General features: G+C 38.4%; 1 protein-coding gene across 1 annotated transcript in view; it reads right to left on the bottom strand.

The window, feature by feature from the left end:
* Nucleotides 1-18,837, bottom strand: part of OTOGL (otogelin like) — a 3,472,886-nt gene that overhangs the window by 2,124,139 nt on the left and 1,329,910 nt on the right. Inside the window, exon 24 of the mRNA XM_044088067.1 lies at nt 9,802-9,909. Coding sequence (XP_043944002.1) covers nt 9,802-9,909 — 108 coding nt within the window. The remainder of the gene's footprint in view (nt 1-9,801; nt 9,910-18,837) is intronic.

Raw genomic sequence — 18,837 nt, 5'->3', positions numbered from 1 at the left:
CTGTCTCTACTACCTGACCTTCTCCCTCTATCCTATTCACAGATATTACTTACTACTCTCCCCCCCCACCCTCCTTCTGCAACACTTAGAATAGTGTACATACTTTGTTTTCCAGTGGTGAAGGAGCAGTAGCAGATGAATATGTTTGGCTGCTCAAAAAATTAATCTTCCTCACAGCTTTCATGTCTTTTGGTTACTTTTCTGTGTTTCCCTTGATTTCCTGTGCTACCACTTCCTGCTTTGCTATCAACCATATTTCATCCCCATTAATATGATGAACATGGCTGCAATTTTGCTGTGCACATCCACATTGCTGTATCTATTGGTCACTATGCTGCCCTTGTGCTGCACAGGTACTAGATACAGCTGTGTAGCACAATACCATGCATCTGAGTGTGCAATTACTTGGCCTTGCTACTGTGCCTTGCCTGTAATATCCAACACATAGGTCACACACAGTACTGTTGCACTGATTCAGCTGTGAGTAGCTTCGCACTGTTTACCCCACTATCACCATCAATGTGCTTCTCTTTTCTTAAGTGATTCTTTGTTCACTATGCTGGTGCTCTTCACTGCCTCTTACTTGCCTGATTAGCTGTGTGCCTCTTCACTTAATGTCTCCCACAAAATTTCTTCAATTTGAGTCCTGTTGTTTGTCTTCTCTTTTAGTATACACATAGCAATGACTGCAGCTATTACAGTCACTGAGTGCAAAACACACTTGTGAATGAAGTCAGGAGATGGACAACTCCCCTGTCCACAGGTTGCAGTTACCTTGGGCTCGATTATATTAAATAAGTTGGTGTAGATTACAAAGTCCTGCACCTCCTAAGTTTTTTTTTCATTAAGTGAAAAATGTATACATTCATAATGATGACATGCAACTGCCTTCTTATAGCCAGTCAATCCATTGTACAAGTAATAATATATGAACTAATGTTTAGTGCTTCAAATTTATTCATCCCAGAGTGAGGAACAAATTCAAACTTATTTGAGACTATCAGCAACAAACTACACCAACTCCATCATTCAAAGTCCTGTTAACTGAATTGTAGAAATCAATAAGATAAACAACATAAGGCATCCCTCAGTAGATATCATATTGAGAGATGTCTCTAAGAAGTGTGCAGCTATGAGTGTTTTACACAGTTCAATACACCTTGCATTTATACAATGGATGTGACAGACATGTAGGGTTCTTGTTCACATCGTTCAAGTCTCCCTTGCTTCAGAGGTGATTTCAACATCATGTCACGGTAATGGTGCAAAGGAATTTAGTAGGCAGAAGCTAAATACTAGACACAGAGAATGCAGCATGGCTTGCTTTCTTTTATTAACATTTTTTCTGGGATACTACCTTGCACATGCTCTTAATCTTAATGTATCATTGTTTAGAGCATCATGTGCCATATCTAGAGAAAATGGCATGTGAGGACCTTGGGAATGCCTTGGAACACAGATAATAAAGCAAATTAGGGTACAATAAACAGTGAACACTGCATTAAAGACCTGCCAGTGTCCAAAGGATTAGCTGGATAATTGTCAGTAATGCTGCTACTTATTTTACATTTTTCACAATGAATATCTAAGCATCATGCTTCCGTACACAAATCTGATAAGCCTAACAGAAGAAAAGGTGTAAAATTTTCACGATAGTACTACACAAATAGTGATATGTTTGTCACTCAAACTAGTCCAAGACTTTGGAACAGACTCTGGGAAGGATAGGTGATGATAGGTTATTAGACAAATAGAAAGAAAGGGTAGAGAAAGAGCTTTTTGAAGTCAAGAAGGATGAGGTATAGGTGCTACATGAGAAACTTTACTGGAACTTTCTCTCAAACTGACTGTGAGCAGATTGTTGGTAAAGCCATTAAAGTAGAGAGCATGTCACTTTAACAAAGGGTAGTTTCGGCAAACACAAAAAGTATGAGCACCGTTTGATAAGACTACTTTTGCTGACAGTGGAGTCTGTCTTTTTTCCATAGTTATGTGACCTTTGAGTTAGTATATGTAATTCCCACCATATTGGGGTGGTGAAAGGGGGATTGCTTACCAGCAAAAAATAAATAAAAATTGTTGTAATGTCCAATGAAGGTAGTTTGGGCAATCATTTTACTATTTGCTTCCATTCACTGAAACTATCTTCAGCGCCTCAATAAGAATCCTTAAAGCAACTGTTCAGTAGTTCCTGACCGTTGGAAAATTCATCAGGAACACATTAAGCAGTTCAGTAAAACCTCACAAGGCAGTTACCTAAAGGAGCCTAGAGAACTATTGACTACTGAGGCTGATTTTGGTAGAATGTGACATATTTTGTGAAGCCATGCACAAAAAACCAAAGACAAGCAAAGAATAATCCATGACCTTGAAGAAAGGAACCGAACTCTGATGATGTTGTGGCAGTTGTGTAAAATAATATTAACAGTGGGTGAATTACTATGGATGATGTTTCTTAGGTGTAGATACACTGAAAAAAACAAATATGTTTGAACATTGTAGAAGCAGCAAATAGCTTGGACTTTATAAGGGCTGAGTAGTAGAACATGATTGGGCTTTTTGGTGTATATACATACTGGAACTTGCGCAGTAGCTTCAAAAGTTCATGAAAAACATAATTATTCTTGAGACTTGCCATACTTCAAAAATAAAGAATGGAAGAAGAATGACTGAAATCTAGGAAGATGATTGAGCACTTGATAAAAAATGTGGACTGAATACAGATCTACTTAAAACGAGGCTTTTTGGTTTTTTCTAAAACCTCTCTCCTTCATATATATGGTTATACTATAACTAAACAATAATATGAGAAAATGGATTGGTTGTAATATTCATGTCTTTAAAACTTAGTAGTGGAACACAAAATCACAGGAAATTTAAAACTGGCTGTGAGGCTGTGAATAACTATAAAATGTATGGCTTCATTTAGGCAGCAGATGTAGAATGCTGGTTGTGTATGGAGGTGTATGCAGCCAATATTAATTCACACAACACACAAAAACAAATAATTACAAAAGAAAACTCATGAAAAAGTTCTGACTAAGACAAAACTATAGCATTAAATGAAAAGAATTGATGCCACTTCCAACCCACATGAACTCACATATATAAATATATATATATAACAGTCAATTCTTTTTAATAAATAAAAAACCATATATAAAATCTCCAAGAAGAATTTAATGAGTAAAGGAACAAATATATGAACTATACTCAAAATGTTTCTAACCCTATTCTGTTGATAGCTGTGGTTGACTTAGCTGAAAAAAAATGGCTGTGAAGAGATTTTCAGCTCTCTTATTATATTAGGACAAGACAGTGGATAAATCACATTTTTAATATTATTTATATAGAAATTCATCTATATCATACATGTTTTCTTATTTGTTATTTATTGAATACACCCCCCAGAACAAATGTCTTATGGCTTTATTTTCACCCCACTGTCACACATCCATGGAGAAAAGAAAAATTATCTCAACACAGCATCAACATATCTGTATCAGCAAAATTATCATCTTTTCATATATATATATAAATATAATGATCTCACTTTATTTGTACTGAACCTCTGTGTAAAAAACCACTAGCGGCCAGGCAAAATACTCTGCAATATCTTTATATATATATATGCCATATCAAAATTGCTATATATATATATATTGGCTAAACAAGCACTGTTCATTAGTGAAAATGTCAGTAAAAGTTATTAAAACATATATCTTTACTTCATGTAAAAAATAATAAAAGCAGTAAGCACTTTCAAAACTCTTCTTGTTGCTTCATCAGACCAATTGAACAGTTCTAAAATACTTATTTTACACTTAATTCATTAAAAACACACCAATCCAATGAATTCAAACTTGGTGCCAAAAACTAACCTATCACAAAACAAATATCAAAACATTGTTTTCATTCAGTTTGCAATAAATGCATAGCTACAAGCACTGTTTACATTTAGGTCATAAAAAATCAGAAACTTACCATTGCCTTCTTGCTTGCAGATAGGTTCATAGGTTCATAGGTAGGTGCTAGGCTATTGGCCCAAGGGCCTAAGTAAGCCTAGCCAACAAGGTTACCTGGCTTTTGCCACCCAAGAAAGTTATTTTCCTGTGCCCCTGTCAAGCAAAGCCACAGAAGTAATCCCCAGGGTGAATTTCCTATTTCCCATCCACTCATCAAGAGTTTTCTTGAAGAGTGCTAAAGAGGAACTTTGTTTGATATAGATGAGTAGCGTGTTCCAGAAAACGAGAAGTCTCTAGGACAGGAATCTATCCCTCCAGCATGTTCTGTTTATTGTGGTGACAAGGTTTAGGTCCTTAGAGCATGTAGCTCGGAGGGATTGGGATGTCTTTAGGTGGAGTATGTCCAACAGCTCTGGGTTTGACATAGCTTTGTATGTTAGGCAGAGATCACTTTGAAGTAGGCGATATGCTATGGAGTAATACTGGAGTTTTTTGAGACTGTCAGTGTAGGGCATCTGTTTGAGGCCAGTAATCCTCTTTGTGAGGTACTTCTGTGGCCTTTCCAGCTATTGTAGATGTCTGTAAGATAAATTCCAAAAGGGGCGTTGTACTCTATAATGGGTCTAATTAGTGACGAGTAGAGAGGAGCAATGATCTCTTTTTTCCTGGATGAGAACCCTTTCGTGATGAGGTGTGCCACGTAGAAGCATTTCCTGACCACTGTGGAGATATGATTATCAAAGGAGGGACTACTGTTCACCTGGGTCCCAAGGTCTCATCACAATTTTGGTGTTAAGACTGCCGCTTATGTGATAGTTCATGGGTACAGAATTTTTACCAAAGGGGATGAGAATGCACTTTTTGGCATTGAGCTTGAGGCCATGGCTCCGACACCAGGCATCTGTTTCAGTGAGGCCCTTCTGTAGGATGTCCACATCATTTGGGGACTCAACTATGGCTCCTAGTTTGCAGTCATCTGCGAACTTCATTAGCCAGAGACCTTCTGTGTTAGCCTGTAGTTCAGAGAAGTAGATACCAAATAGGAGAGGACCCAGGACTGAACCCTGTGGTACTCCACTTGTCACTGGTTTGAAATCGGATTTGGAGTCTGCAACTTTTACAGTGTGGGTTCTGTCAGTGAGTCAATTGGCAGCCCATCTTCTGACATAGGGATTTATACCTAGTTTAGTGAGTTTATTAATAATTCCAGAATGGGGAATGGTGTCAAAAGGCTTGGCGAGGTCAAGATAGGCTGTGTGAACCACCTTACCCTCATCTACATCTTTGGTGACTGCTTCAAAGAAGTCAATCAGGTTCAGGAGACATGATTTGTCTTTCACAAACCCGAATTGGGTTGGGGTCCAGAGTTTGGAGGTTACCAATGTCTTTGTTTATAAGTTCCATGATGATACGTTCCATGGCCTTGTAGATCAGGCTCGTCAGGCTAATAGGGCAATAGTTCCCAGGGTCCATGTTGGCTCCCCCTTTGTGGATTGGGATAACTGTTGCTGTGCGCCATTCAGTGGGCACAAAGCTTGATGTGAGGCTATGATTGAACATTGAATTGAATGTATTTGTTTGACATTTGTTTACTGGGAGTTTACAACATTTAGAGATAATTGCAATAAATTACAGAGATTGTGAATGTAGAGAAGTTAACATCATAGTACAATGGTACAAGAATGTTGCAAGGAAAAGCTTAGATCTCAGAAGATACATGATAATTACATTAGTTTGAGATGACACAATGGAAGGACATAAGTATACTATTTACATATTTACATATTTACAATGCACATTTAGTAACATTCACAAGAAGTTAAAGTGAGTGAGCAATGATGAGCACGTCACTAAGAACAGGAGGCTTTAGGAAACAGAACTACTGCTGTGTAGTGAGGGGTTAAGGTGGGCCATTGCAGTTGCATAGTCAGTTGGTAAGAAGGTGTGATTTCAGTCGTATATTGAAAGTGGGTGTTTTATTTTGAAGTCTAATGTCAGAAGGAAGACTATTCTAGGTGTTAGCAACTTCGTTGGGGAAGAGGGATTCCCCAGAGCTATTTTCATATGGGATTTTTTTCTATCAGGGCTTTGATGGTGCAGCATAATTGTCAGTTTGAAGTATAGCAGTTTAGAAGTCCAGATAGGGCAGGGATTTTTTCTGGATAGTAGAGAATTTGGTGTGCAAGGTTGAGTTGGTGGAAACATAATAGGTTGGGGAGCTCAAGCCAGTGTAAAGTAAGTAAGGAATGACAGTAGTGGGAGTGAAATTTGGCATTAGTAGTAAATCTGGCGATTTTGAGGTAACATGTAGATAATTTGTTGAGGTTGGTATTACTTAGATTTGTTAGTACTGGACATGCATAAAGTAAGGTAGCTAAGAGATGGGTTCAGGCTATGGCAATTCTAGATTTGGAAGTAAGGTACTTTTGCAGCGTTATAGGGTCCCTACCTTTTTGTGCACTTTGGAGATGGCCTGGGACATATATTTGTTAAACCTTAGTTGTTGATCAATTGTAATCCCTAGTAATTTGGCGTCTGCGACTGGAGAGATGGAGTCCTGTCTGCTGAGAATATAGTGAAGGTGATTTGGTTGGTAGTCTTTGTTGGGTGGAATAGTATGAGTTGGGTTTGCTTGGGTTCATTATCAGCTGTGATTTATTTAGCCAATTTTCTATTTCTGTGAAGGATTCCTGGGCATTTTGTTGGAGCTTTTGGAGATTAGATGCGCATTGTACTATTTCGGCTTTTCAGGTAGATAAGTAAAGTTGGTTTGTAAAAATATTCAAGAGTAGGGGGCCGAGAATGGAACTCTGGGGAACAACTAAAAATACTGGGAGGGGTGGGGATAGGGAGTCATGCCCTTTAACTGACTGAAGGTGGTTATTTAGGTAACTTTTGAACCAGAGCAGGGTGGCATTGTCCATGTTGAGCTTTAGATAGGTCTAGAAAAATGGCAGAGACTAGTTGGCCTTGAGTTCTATGTGTATTTATGGTGTTGGTGAAATTGATTAAGGCAGTGGTGGTGCTGTGTGATAGTCGAAACCCAGGTTTGGACTTGGATAGTAGGTTACTGGTGAGGAGATGGGTAAGGAGTCGGTAGTGGAGAAATCTTTCAAAAATCTTTAATAGGGGTGACAAGATTGCGATAGGTCGACAGTTAGAGGGGTCGGTAGAAGGGCCACCTTTGTGGAGGGGAATGATGTAGGAGGTTTCCACAGAGATGGAGTGCTGTGTTCAGTGATGGATCTATTTATCAGTAAAGAAACAGGGTAGGCTATGGCCTTCAATGCAGTTTGTGGGTAGTTAGCTGGATTTTAAATGAATCCTATCATCGAGACCACTGCCTTCCATTGCCTGTAATTTAGTAATCCATTCTGATTCATTAAGCTCTGTTTTATTTCTTATGTCCCTTTGCCTCAAGGTGATTTTTGTTTTATCTACTACCATGAACTTAAAGCAGTGTGATTCATTAGTTTCTCTAACATGCTTAGCTAAAGCATTATTTCATGTTCCAGTCCTAATATTATAAACGTGTTCATGTTTTCTAATGCGCAGGTCTGTATCTGTTTAACCTACATAAAATTTACTGCATATTTGGCAGCATACTACATACACTATGTGACTGGTGCCACAATCTGCTATTAGCTTAAAGAAATATTGCCTCCCTGTGTTCAGATGTATAAACACTCCTCCTGTTTGTATAAAACTGCAATAATGGGTTATATTACAGCATCAAACAGGCTGTTAAACAAACGCCCTTTTATTGACACATATTAAGTGAAATACAACAACCCCAAACAGCCACAACAACAAATTTTCTCCCAAGGGAAAAAAATCACTTTGCCATCATCAAGGATTTGCCCTTTCCTCCACTGTAGTGCAATCTCAGAATTGGTATATTCAGTTAGGGGATGTGTGGGCGGCACAGCAAAGCCCCCCCACTTTGTACGGTCTGAATTTTTTTTTTTTTGTATTGGCCAAGAGATTTCTTTCCCCTGGGAAAAAAAATTGCTTTTGTGGCTGTTCTGGGTTTTGTATTACACTTAAAGTGTGTCAATAAAAGGGCATTCAGTTAATAGTCTGCTCGACGCTGTGAGATAGACACGCAATAACTGCAGAGTCCACAGGGATTTGTACTAAATACATGCTCATTATGCTCAACCATCACTACTTCCGAAGTATTTTTCAGATAATATAACTTCCTTTTAAGTGATTTACAGTTTTTATATTTAACTTTATGGTATTGACCTACTATTTCTCTGATAGTTTCATTAGTTAATAGCACCTGACAATGTTATTATTATTATTTTTTTTTTATAATTTCCATGACATTTCTTGAATCACTGGTAAAATCCAAAAGAAGTCATGTACCATAATCTTTTTCAGGCTCTTGTGCTAAACTAACCAGTTCTGAAAAATATGGTCTAGCCTCAGCACTTCTCATCTTAGATATATACTTCATATTTTCATTTATATCTCTTTTAATGTACCCCCAAACCATTAAAATCCTTATGAAAAGAATTAAGTTCCCTGTTAAAATTCTCATCTTCCACTGTTAGTTTTATATATATATAAATATACACACACACATATTATATATATATATATATATATATATATATATATATATATATGTGTGTGTGTATAGAAGAGGTACATAGACACACACACACACACATATATATATATATATATATATATATATATATATATATATGTATATATATATATATATATATATATATATATATGGATCTACTGTACTTCATCAAAAGAACACTTCTTCAAAAAAGAAGAGTAGGCTCACACTTACTCGAAAGTGCACTTAACCAAAAGTGCACTATCACGAAGAACGTTTCAATGAACCGACCAGGAACACCAAGCCAATGTTTTTGCAGGTTGCCTCCCTCCCCCCCCCCCACCCCCCTACTTAAATATACCAACTCTGAGATCGCACTACAGTGGGGAAACAGGTAAATTCCCTTTTCCCCACTGTAGTGTGCTTCAGTTCCTCAGTGTTTCTTAATGGTTCGGTGAACTGTTCTTCACGGAAGTGCACTTTCATTTAAGTGCACTTTTGCGTAAGTGTTGGTCTACTTCTCTTTTCGAAGTAATATACTTTTGATTAAGAGAAGTAGACCTATCCATAGATATATAAATATATATATATATATATATATATATATATATACATATATATATATATATATATATGATATATATGTATGTATACACACACTCACACACACACACACAAATATATTTCCCTCTGGCTGCCTATCTTTAGATCACAGCACATTATGTCAGTCTAAAGTTAACAGGAGTGCCGAACATGTATATCATTGAAGCTCTGAAATATCGTTAAATGAAAAAATGAAATGCAGCTTTAATATATAAAAGAGCAACATGCAGCATGAGCAAAACATGGCTATTTCATTATTCTACACTGCACTTCTCAACGGCCTGGTCTGGTTGCCTTGACACAGTGGAATTGTTTCTTACCTGGCTTTAACGAGAAATCAATGTCATACTGTCTGGTTTGTTCATTATGGTTGTCCATTTCCTAGGACTACAAACCTTGTGTCATTTCCTAAAAACGCATTGAGTTTCATCATATATAACGTACAGAATGGTACAGAATGGACCTCAAAAAGTTGTGTCTGATCAGCTGACCTAGTTCAGTAACACCAACTTATTTTGACTAATTTCATAATTACAACATTGTATGAAACACGCATTGTTTGGTTTGATCAGAGTATAAATTCTTATTTGCAGATTCAAAATGCAAATCATAAAGTATGCTGGATATCATCACAGTTTTAGGAATTCTGCTTACCAGTTATAACACGATGTAGATACAATCTCACTGGGTGAGTATTCAAAACCTTTCCAAACACATGGACAGCTATCAAAGATGTAGCATTTGTCATTATGAAGTGCCCACCTTAAAAGGAAGATAACAAAATTATTAGGTTTTCTCATTCTATGAAATTAGGAAGAATGCATTTTCTCAATGAAGATGCTATATTTTCATATCTTCATAACTTTTGCAGAATTGTGAAAGGAACATATGCTAATAAAATAACTGCAGCAGCTAATATTACTGAAGCAACCAAACTGTGTTACTTATAAGAATGTACACATTAAGACATAAAACACAGAGCAGGATTCACAAACATTGTGCCTATGGTATGTAACAGAATGGCATAACAAAGCCCTGTGTTGTTGAGAAACATGGCCACATGACAGGGAAAAAGATTCCACTCAGTCTTTCCTTATTATCTGTCTACAATACTCAGTTTGCAGAACACACATGCAAAACACTCCCCATGATGTTATGCTGTTCCAAAACACTACAACTTTGTAAAGTGAGGACCCAATATATATGTTACAGGATTAGAACTGCAGGCTGACATTTGATGTAGTGCATCTATCTGCACTGATATCCTTTCACTGCTAAAGTACTGAGCAGGCACATTAGTACAGGTATGACAAATGAAAATAAATACATTTTTCATGGTAGGAAAAAATTATACCGGTGCACAAATTTAGTCAAACATAGTTTCGCTGAAGGTTCTATCCTCACAGTACCCAAGTTATCCTGCTTTAAATCTGTACTGTATCATCCCTTTATTCTTAACTTAAAAAGATCTGGCACCATGCATGGGCACTTTCCCAATTTTTCCACAGCTAGATGGTAGACATGGGCTTCCTGAGAGAATTTATGAATTGTCGTATGTTCACTGGCAATCAACTAATCCATAGAGAAATGGATACAGTATGTGAGAGACATAATTACACAGTGTCAAAGCAGGATAGACTATCACACAAAATCAGTCAAAATAACAAAATCAGGTTGTGAGAAACATAAGTATTACACCCACCTCAGATAGTGCTTGCTCATCACATAGACCAACATATGCTAAGGTACTTAAAAGCAACCTTCCTAAACCCCAACGACCTCCTAGACATTTGTCCTACAAAAAACAAAATGCATGCCACTAAAACAGTACCCAACACAACACATACAGGCACATCCTTTGGAGCCTCAGATACAAAGCTTATAAGGCAAGCCAATATACTATCCAATATTTTAGTCAGATGAGACTTCATTGTGTAACATAATGCTTTCCTACTCACCATGCTGAATAAGGAGATAAATCACAGTCAGTTGTCTGCCAGGGACTAGGATCTACCAAATCACCCATCCACTCAAGTCAATAACCACAAATACCAGTATGTGGGTGTAAATGACCTGAGATGTACCTCCCCGGACTATATGAAGACAGACAATGTGGAGCTCTCAGACTATGTGTCCCAGGCTAGTATGTGCCTATCAGTGAGCAGCTTTCTACCTTTACCACAGATGATGCCATAATATGAATAAAATATGACTGACTTCAATAATTGCCTTAGTTTCTGGTGTCATTAGAAGGGGAAACAATACTTGTCAACATTGGCAGATATGGTCAACAGATCACGTTGCTTTGCCAAAGATGGTCTGTACCATCCCCTCTAGGCTTTTGAATATTGGCTAAAACAATGGCCTCCTCCTTAGTGCCTTTTTAGGCAATGTCAAACAGACAAACCATTTGGCATAGCAAAACCAACCCAAGGGAATCTAGAAGTGTTACTACTCAATGCCAGGATCCTAAACAAGAAACTCCATTCCTTCTAGGGTCTCCCCTCCTTGGAAAATGTGGGCATTTGTGTAGTTACTGAGACATAGTTTAAGTCTGCTGAAAGTACCCTGGCAGTGCAGGGATACAATGCCTTCCACACATTTAGGCCAGCTACTGCAAAGGCAGGGACCAAAAGTGAAGGTGTCTCAATCTAAATTAACAACAAACTCACCTCAGGACAAGCCATACAGGACAATGATCATCTCCATGTCCAGATTTCCATAGGCAAAGTCTCATATCACATCCTTGCAAGCCATAGATTACCCTCTATGACCCATGAAACCCATAACTCATACTTGCACTTAATGGATGATTTCACCCTTCAATCTAGTGCCATACTCACGGGCAACTTCAATTACTCCACTATAAACTGGGATACTTACATGACCCCAAACATAGAGGCCCAGAGATTCATGGACTTTGTAAATACAAATATCTTGGCCCACATAATCCAAACGCATACTAGAGGTGTAAACATACTTGACCTGGTACTCACTAACATAGGAGAATGCTAATAATCCCTAGTGTAGTGCCCTCTCTATTAAGACCATAAAACTGCCTCCTTCATAATAAAAATCAGTTCTGTCAACCTGGCCAACATTATAACACTTAGGAACTGTTCTAAGGCAAGCTTCCAACTATAAAGTGATAAGCTGTTAAAATTTCAAGCACCTCCAAACCCTGCAAATACAGCTGACATTGCAGAATTGTTCACAGAAACTCTGAACTAAATGAAAATATAAACTACTCTTATGGAATCCAAATATAAACAATCTGTACAACAAAAGAAAAATGTTATAGCCAAGATGAATGATACCGCAGTACAAGGACAAAATGATACCGGATGATACCACAGTACAAGGACAAAATGATTGACTTCAACAATTGGCTAAGCTTCTGGTGTCATTCTAAGAGGATCCAGTATCTGTCTGCTTGGGAAGCCAAAAACACAGCATCCATGGGACCGGACAACATCTCAGACTGCGTTTTACACGAACTTCAGAACAAATTGGCTCCCCACTTAAGCACCATGTTCAATAATAGCCTTGCATCAGGCTTTGTGCCCACTGAATGGCGCACAGCAACAGTTATCCCACTCCACAAATGGGGAGCCACCACTGATCCCGGGAACTATCGACCTATTAGCCTGACGAGCCTTGTCTGCAAGGCCATTGAATGTATCATCATGGAACTCATAAACAAAGACATTGGTAACTTCCAAATTCTGGATCCCACCCAGTTCAGGTTTGTGAAAGGCAGATTATGCCTCCTGAACCTGATCAACTTCTTTGAAGCAGTCAACAAAGCCATAGATGAGGGTAAGGTGGTTCACACAGCCTATCTTGACCTCGCCAAGGCTTTCAACACCATCCCCCATTCTGGAATTATAGCTAAACTCACTAAACTAGGTATAAATCCCTACATCACAAGATGGGTTGCCAACTGGCTCACTGACAGAACCCACACTGTAAAAGTTGCAGACACCAAATCTGACCTCAAAGCAGTGACAAGTGGAGTACCACAGGGTTCCATCCTTGGACCTCTCCTGTTTGGTATCTACTTCTCTGAAGTACAGGCTAACACAGAAGGTCTCTGGCTAATGAAGTTCACATATGACTGCAAACTAAAAGCCATAGTCAAGTCCCCAAATGATGTGGACATCCTACAGAAAGGCCTCGCTGAGACCGATTCCTGGTGTCAGAGCCATGGCCTCAAGCTCAATGCCAAAAAGTGCAGTGTCATCCCCTTTGATAAAAACTCTGTACCCATGAACTACCAAATAGGCAGCAATCTACTTAACACCGAATGTGTGATAAGAGACCTTGGGACCCAGGTGGACAGTAGTCTCTCCTTTGATAGTCACATCCCCACAGTAGTCAGGAAGTCCTTCTATGTGGCACACCTCATCATAAAAGGGTTCTCATCCAGGAAAAAAGAGGTCATTGTTCCCCTCTACTCGACACTCATTAGACTCATTATAGAGTACAACGCCCCTTTTGGAATTTACCTCACAAGACATCTGCAGCAGCTGGAAAGGCCACAGAAGTGCCTCACAAAGAGGATTACTGGCCTCAAACAAATGCCCTACACTGACTGCCTCAAAAAACTCCAGCTTTACTCCGTAGCATATCACCTACTCCAAGGTGATATTTGCCTAACATATAAAACTATGTCAAACCTAAAGCTGTTGGACATGCTACACCTAAAGAAATCCCAATCCCACCAAGCTACATGCTCTAGGGACCTAAACCTTGTCACCACAATAAACAGGACGTGCTGGAGGGATAGATTCCTGTCCCAGAGACTTCCCATACTCTGGAACAGGCTACCCATCTATGTCAAGCAAAGTTCTTCATTAGCACTCTTCAAGAAAAATCTTGATGAGTGGAAGGGAAATAGGAAATACACGCCGGGGATCACTTCTGTGTCTCTGCTCAACAGTGGCACAGGAAAATAACTTTCTTGGGTGGCGTAAGCCAGGGAACCTTGTTGGCTAGGCTTACGTAGGCCCTTGGGCCAATAGCGTAGTACCTACCTATAAACCTATGAACCTATGAACAAGGAAAAGCTACATCCAGGATGATAAAAACAGCCTCATCAATCAAAACAAACAGCTAAGAGGGAAAATTAAGTCTACTAAAATGAAAAGTGAGGTCTCCTAGGCAAAGGACAGCCACAAGCCTTTATTTAGCTATGTCTGAAACATCAAAGGCAGTACATAACAGTGTGCAGAAGTGACTGTAAATGGAGCCACCTACATAGAGCCAGAAGATATACCATATCTAATGGCCAAATAATTCAGCTCAAATTTTACCCCCCAAGAAATATCATAAAACAACCCCTCCCCCATCACTAGGGAGCAGTTACTAGATGTACCATCTAAGGCCAAAAACACTGCATTGATGGTCCCCAATAACATCCCAAGATTCCTCCTAAATAGCCTGAAACCTGACCTCTCAGGGCTACTGGAGTCACTGATTAACAATATCCTACAGACAGGCTTTCTGCCATGCAAATGGAGAACTGCAATGGTCATCCTTCTGCACAAGGGCATGCCATCAATGTACACTGGGAACTACAGACATAAGTCTGACTAGTTTCATATTCAAAGCCATATAAATAGTTACCATGGAAGTGAATAAGGACATAGAAAACATTCAAACACTGGATCCAACCCAGTTTGGTTTCGTCAAGGGTAGATCATGCCTACTCAACCTGGTAGACTTCTTTGAGAAGGTCACCAAGGCAATGGATGAAGGCAAAATGATGCATACAGCCTACCTTGATCTGCCTTTAATACAATATCCTAATCAGGCATCATAAACAAACAAATGGTTATAGATATAAACCTCTTTGTTACACTTTGGATAGCCAGATGCCTCACAGATAAAACCAAGGAAGTTAGGATAAGGGAGACCACCTCCACAAACAAGCCAGTCACTAGTACAGTCTCTTAGTGATCTGTGCTGGGTCTGCTCCTTTTTGGCATCTACCTCTTGGAAGTCACGGCCAATGTTAGTAGGTCTCTGGCTCACCAAATTTGCAGATTATTGCAAACTAGGATGAGTCACAGAATCCTCCTAAATTGATAACTTTCTACAGGAATGGATGAGATAGACAAAATGACTGCTGCTAAAGCCAGAGCTTAAAACACATTATCAAAAATGCATAATAGTACTGTTGGGAAAGTCAGCCATCTTAGGAATCTACCTTATCAATAACACACTCCCTAAGGGTAGAACAAGCAGTCAGGGACTTGGGTACATATGTAGATAATAACCTGGATTTTGACCAACATATGAGTAAAGTAGTAAGGAAATCAAATTATATTGCTCAATTATATCAAGTATTGCTAAATTATATCAAGTGCTTCAACTAACCTATGTCAGTAGCTACTCCCTCTGCCACCACAACATTCCAGGAAGTACAGCCTGCTTTAAAGATCTTGACCATCTTAGCATCGACCACCCAATGCAGCAAATGATATCACCAGTCTACCCTTTTCTGCATGAAACATGTCTGAAGTATTTTTATATCTTGATCAAGCTATGTCCTCCTGATCAATTAAAAATATACCCTCTTCTACCCTGTTCCTCATTTTCATTGTAACTGGATTATATTTTGTCTTTACATGCCTTTTAAACTGATAATGTATCCATACTTCTACAACTACTTCTAGTGAAAGGTCGTGCTTCTTTAGCCTTTGTACACATAATTCCCTCCATTCACATTACCACCCTAATTGTTATTTCTAACTCTATCCAATATTATGACCTTCCTTTCCCTATAACATCTCCACAACTACTTGCAGACTTCAGCTGCTGCCTCACCAGTGCCTAAAAAATGAGTAGTATCACTTTCTTATGTTTGGGTTTGGCTGCATAGGTAGGCACCCTAATTTATAATGTGCATTCATTTCCATCTTTTTGCCCTGTGCCTCATACTGAAAATGACATGATGAACCAGATCAACTGAAAATAGTAGCAATGTGAACTAAATCCTATAAGAACAGCTGATTTATTTTATTTTAATTATTTAATTAATTTTTAAATTTGTATTTATCCTTTGTTGACTAAGTTAGTTCCACTAGGCTACTGACCTCTTTTCAAGGGAGACCTGAGGCAGTATTTATACTACTAGGAGCACGGACAGGTGAGCCAGTGGTACATGACTGTAATCCAACTGACCTGAAGCTGTATCAGTGGTACATGACTGTAATCCAACTGACCTGTAAACTGTATCAGTGGTACATGACTATAATCCGACTGACCTATAAACTGCATTTCTAGTTTCATTTTAAATACTTGTTAACTATTAGAAAGTAAAAAGTAACAAAAAATTAATCCTTCATGAAGATCCTTCTGTTGGTTTAAATTGTCCAGTTTATTTCTTTATGAGCACTTTCATCATAAAAGACTTTGTTATATAATAAACTCCTAGTGTGCAGTGGCTTAAATCCTCTTGAAAAGGGGGGAGTGCACCAGGCTACCTGGCATGATTGGTTGATGGGATGGGAAATCTCATTGGTTAGAAAATATGCTTTGGATTGGAAGAAAATAAACTCCCTTATTAAAAAATGGAGACTGATTGATGAGGTTACCATGTTCTGTGATCCCCTTTTCAGGAAGCATTTTATTTACAAGCAGAAGAATATACTGAATAACAACTTTAAGATGTGTGTAGATACCAGAGTTAAAAAAATGTCCTTAACAGTACCCACTTATCCATTAGGCATAAAGAAATCATTTTTGTTTTTCATTTTTATTTTATACTTGGTCCACTACTGTCATTGTTGCTTAGGGAGTCAAGGAAGATAATGTCTAGATTTATTGCAACTCCCACTATCCAGATATTGAATATGATTCAAGGAAGAAATAAAATTTATTTGGAAATCCTAAACACTCTTTTTCTTCCAAGTGGGAAGCTTCTTCAGATTACTGTAGATGAAAACATATGATTACAAAAATCAAGAAAAAGCAAACTATTAACATATAAAACACAATTATAGAGTCTAAAAAACTGTGTAGGGGGATTCGTTGATTTTTAGTTGACCCTGGTCTAAGTGGAAGGTGTCTGCAGAGCCTATTCATCTTGGCTGAAGACCATCTACATGACTATCTGTCTACCTATCCCACTTCTATGGGGTTATTTTACTGTGTTTATTGTCTTCCTAGGCTATGTTATAATGGTGCCTCCTGTCTGAAGTTATGCACCATGACCATGGGGTAATTAAATTCCACATTTTTAGATCCTTTATGTTGTATGGTCTGTATTGGGTTGTATGTTGTGTCATACCACAAATCTTTGCTTAATTACCAACCAAAATAAACAGGGACAAGGGGCAATGTGCCCGGGGGGGGGGGGGGTTCCTGTGATAGCAAATCCCACATAAAATGGTACCCATGCCAGCTGGTCCAGTCTTCTGTCTAGTAGGTATTTCCACTAATGATACAGTACCTTGTCTGTAAATGGGGGGTCAGATATGGTCATTGAAAACTGTGTATATAATACTACAACAATATAGCCTTATTCTGTTTCTCTCAGAATGGTATTGATCTCCCATGTTACTACTGTAGGTGAAGTCAAATCATGAGCCAGGTGGAGATTCTGTTAGGGGGAGGATACATGGGGTCATGGGACAATCAGGTGATTGCCAGGAGCTACATTTGTATGCAGAGATGATCAAACTGAGTAGACCTTAGTAAATTGTTCTGTGGTTGAGGGTTTTTTTTAAGTTGAAGTATGTTCTGGACAGAGCATACATAATTTAGGTCTGGTTTGTTGTATGCATTTAGCCTTAGCTGCCAAACAAGGATACCACTCCACTCCAGGCAATCTATTTGAATTTTTAATTTATACTACAATGGGGAATTTGGCCTGAGCATCAGGGAAGTTCCCACTACTCATTTCCTTCTATTGGTAGAGGGGAAAAACAGACATTGACAACGTGACTCTATCTATGAAGGTACAAAGCAAGCTGACCTAAGAACTGTATGCTTGCAAATGTAATAAGCAATGAAAACAGTGGGATGAAGAAGTCTGAGACTGATGAAGTTCATTCATTTGTAACAACTGCTAGAGCAGATATCACTGAATTAGAAGTTAAAGACTCTTCATATCTGATCAGAAAATATATTCTTGTAATTGGAGATTACTGATACTTACATTTGCAGAGAAGATAATGAACATCAAATTGTGACATTCTTGCCAGGAGCAAAAATAGGGGTTGTGAGGCAGGCCTTAGAATACCTTAATGGAAGGAAGTATGGATCTGTTTTATTCATGTCAGTACAGATGATCTCATCTGAAAAGACTATCTGACTATTAGCAGGGAACTTTCAGCCCTCTTAGATACCATAGCTTGTACAAGTGTTAGGGACATATTTTTTCACAAAAGATTTTTTTGGTAAATACCTACATGCAAAAATGTCCCATTTTAAAAATGGAAATGTGTAGAGCAACCGAGTCTAATTTTAGTACACCTGTTCAGACAGGATGGTGTACACGTATTAAGATAAGGGAAGAGAACTTTTATAGCAGATATTTTGTAATGTATGACAAACACAAGGCAGGATTTTTGCCAGGCTGAAAATTTAACAGTTCACATATGGCAACATTTGATGCATCTCTGAAGGTTGTTTATGCTAGCAACATTAATAATAAAGTTTTTTTTATGGGAAAATGTATTA

Source organism: Protopterus annectens, chromosome 11.part0, assembly GCF_019279795.1.
Source record: "Protopterus annectens isolate FY-2018-M chromosome 11.part0, PAN1.0, whole genome shotgun sequence".
Classification (NCBI taxonomy): Eukaryota; Metazoa; Chordata; order Ceratodontiformes; family Protopteridae; genus Protopterus; species Protopterus annectens.
The sequence above is the reverse complement of the archived record's forward strand: the minus strand, read 5'-3'. Positions and strand labels throughout refer to the sequence as shown.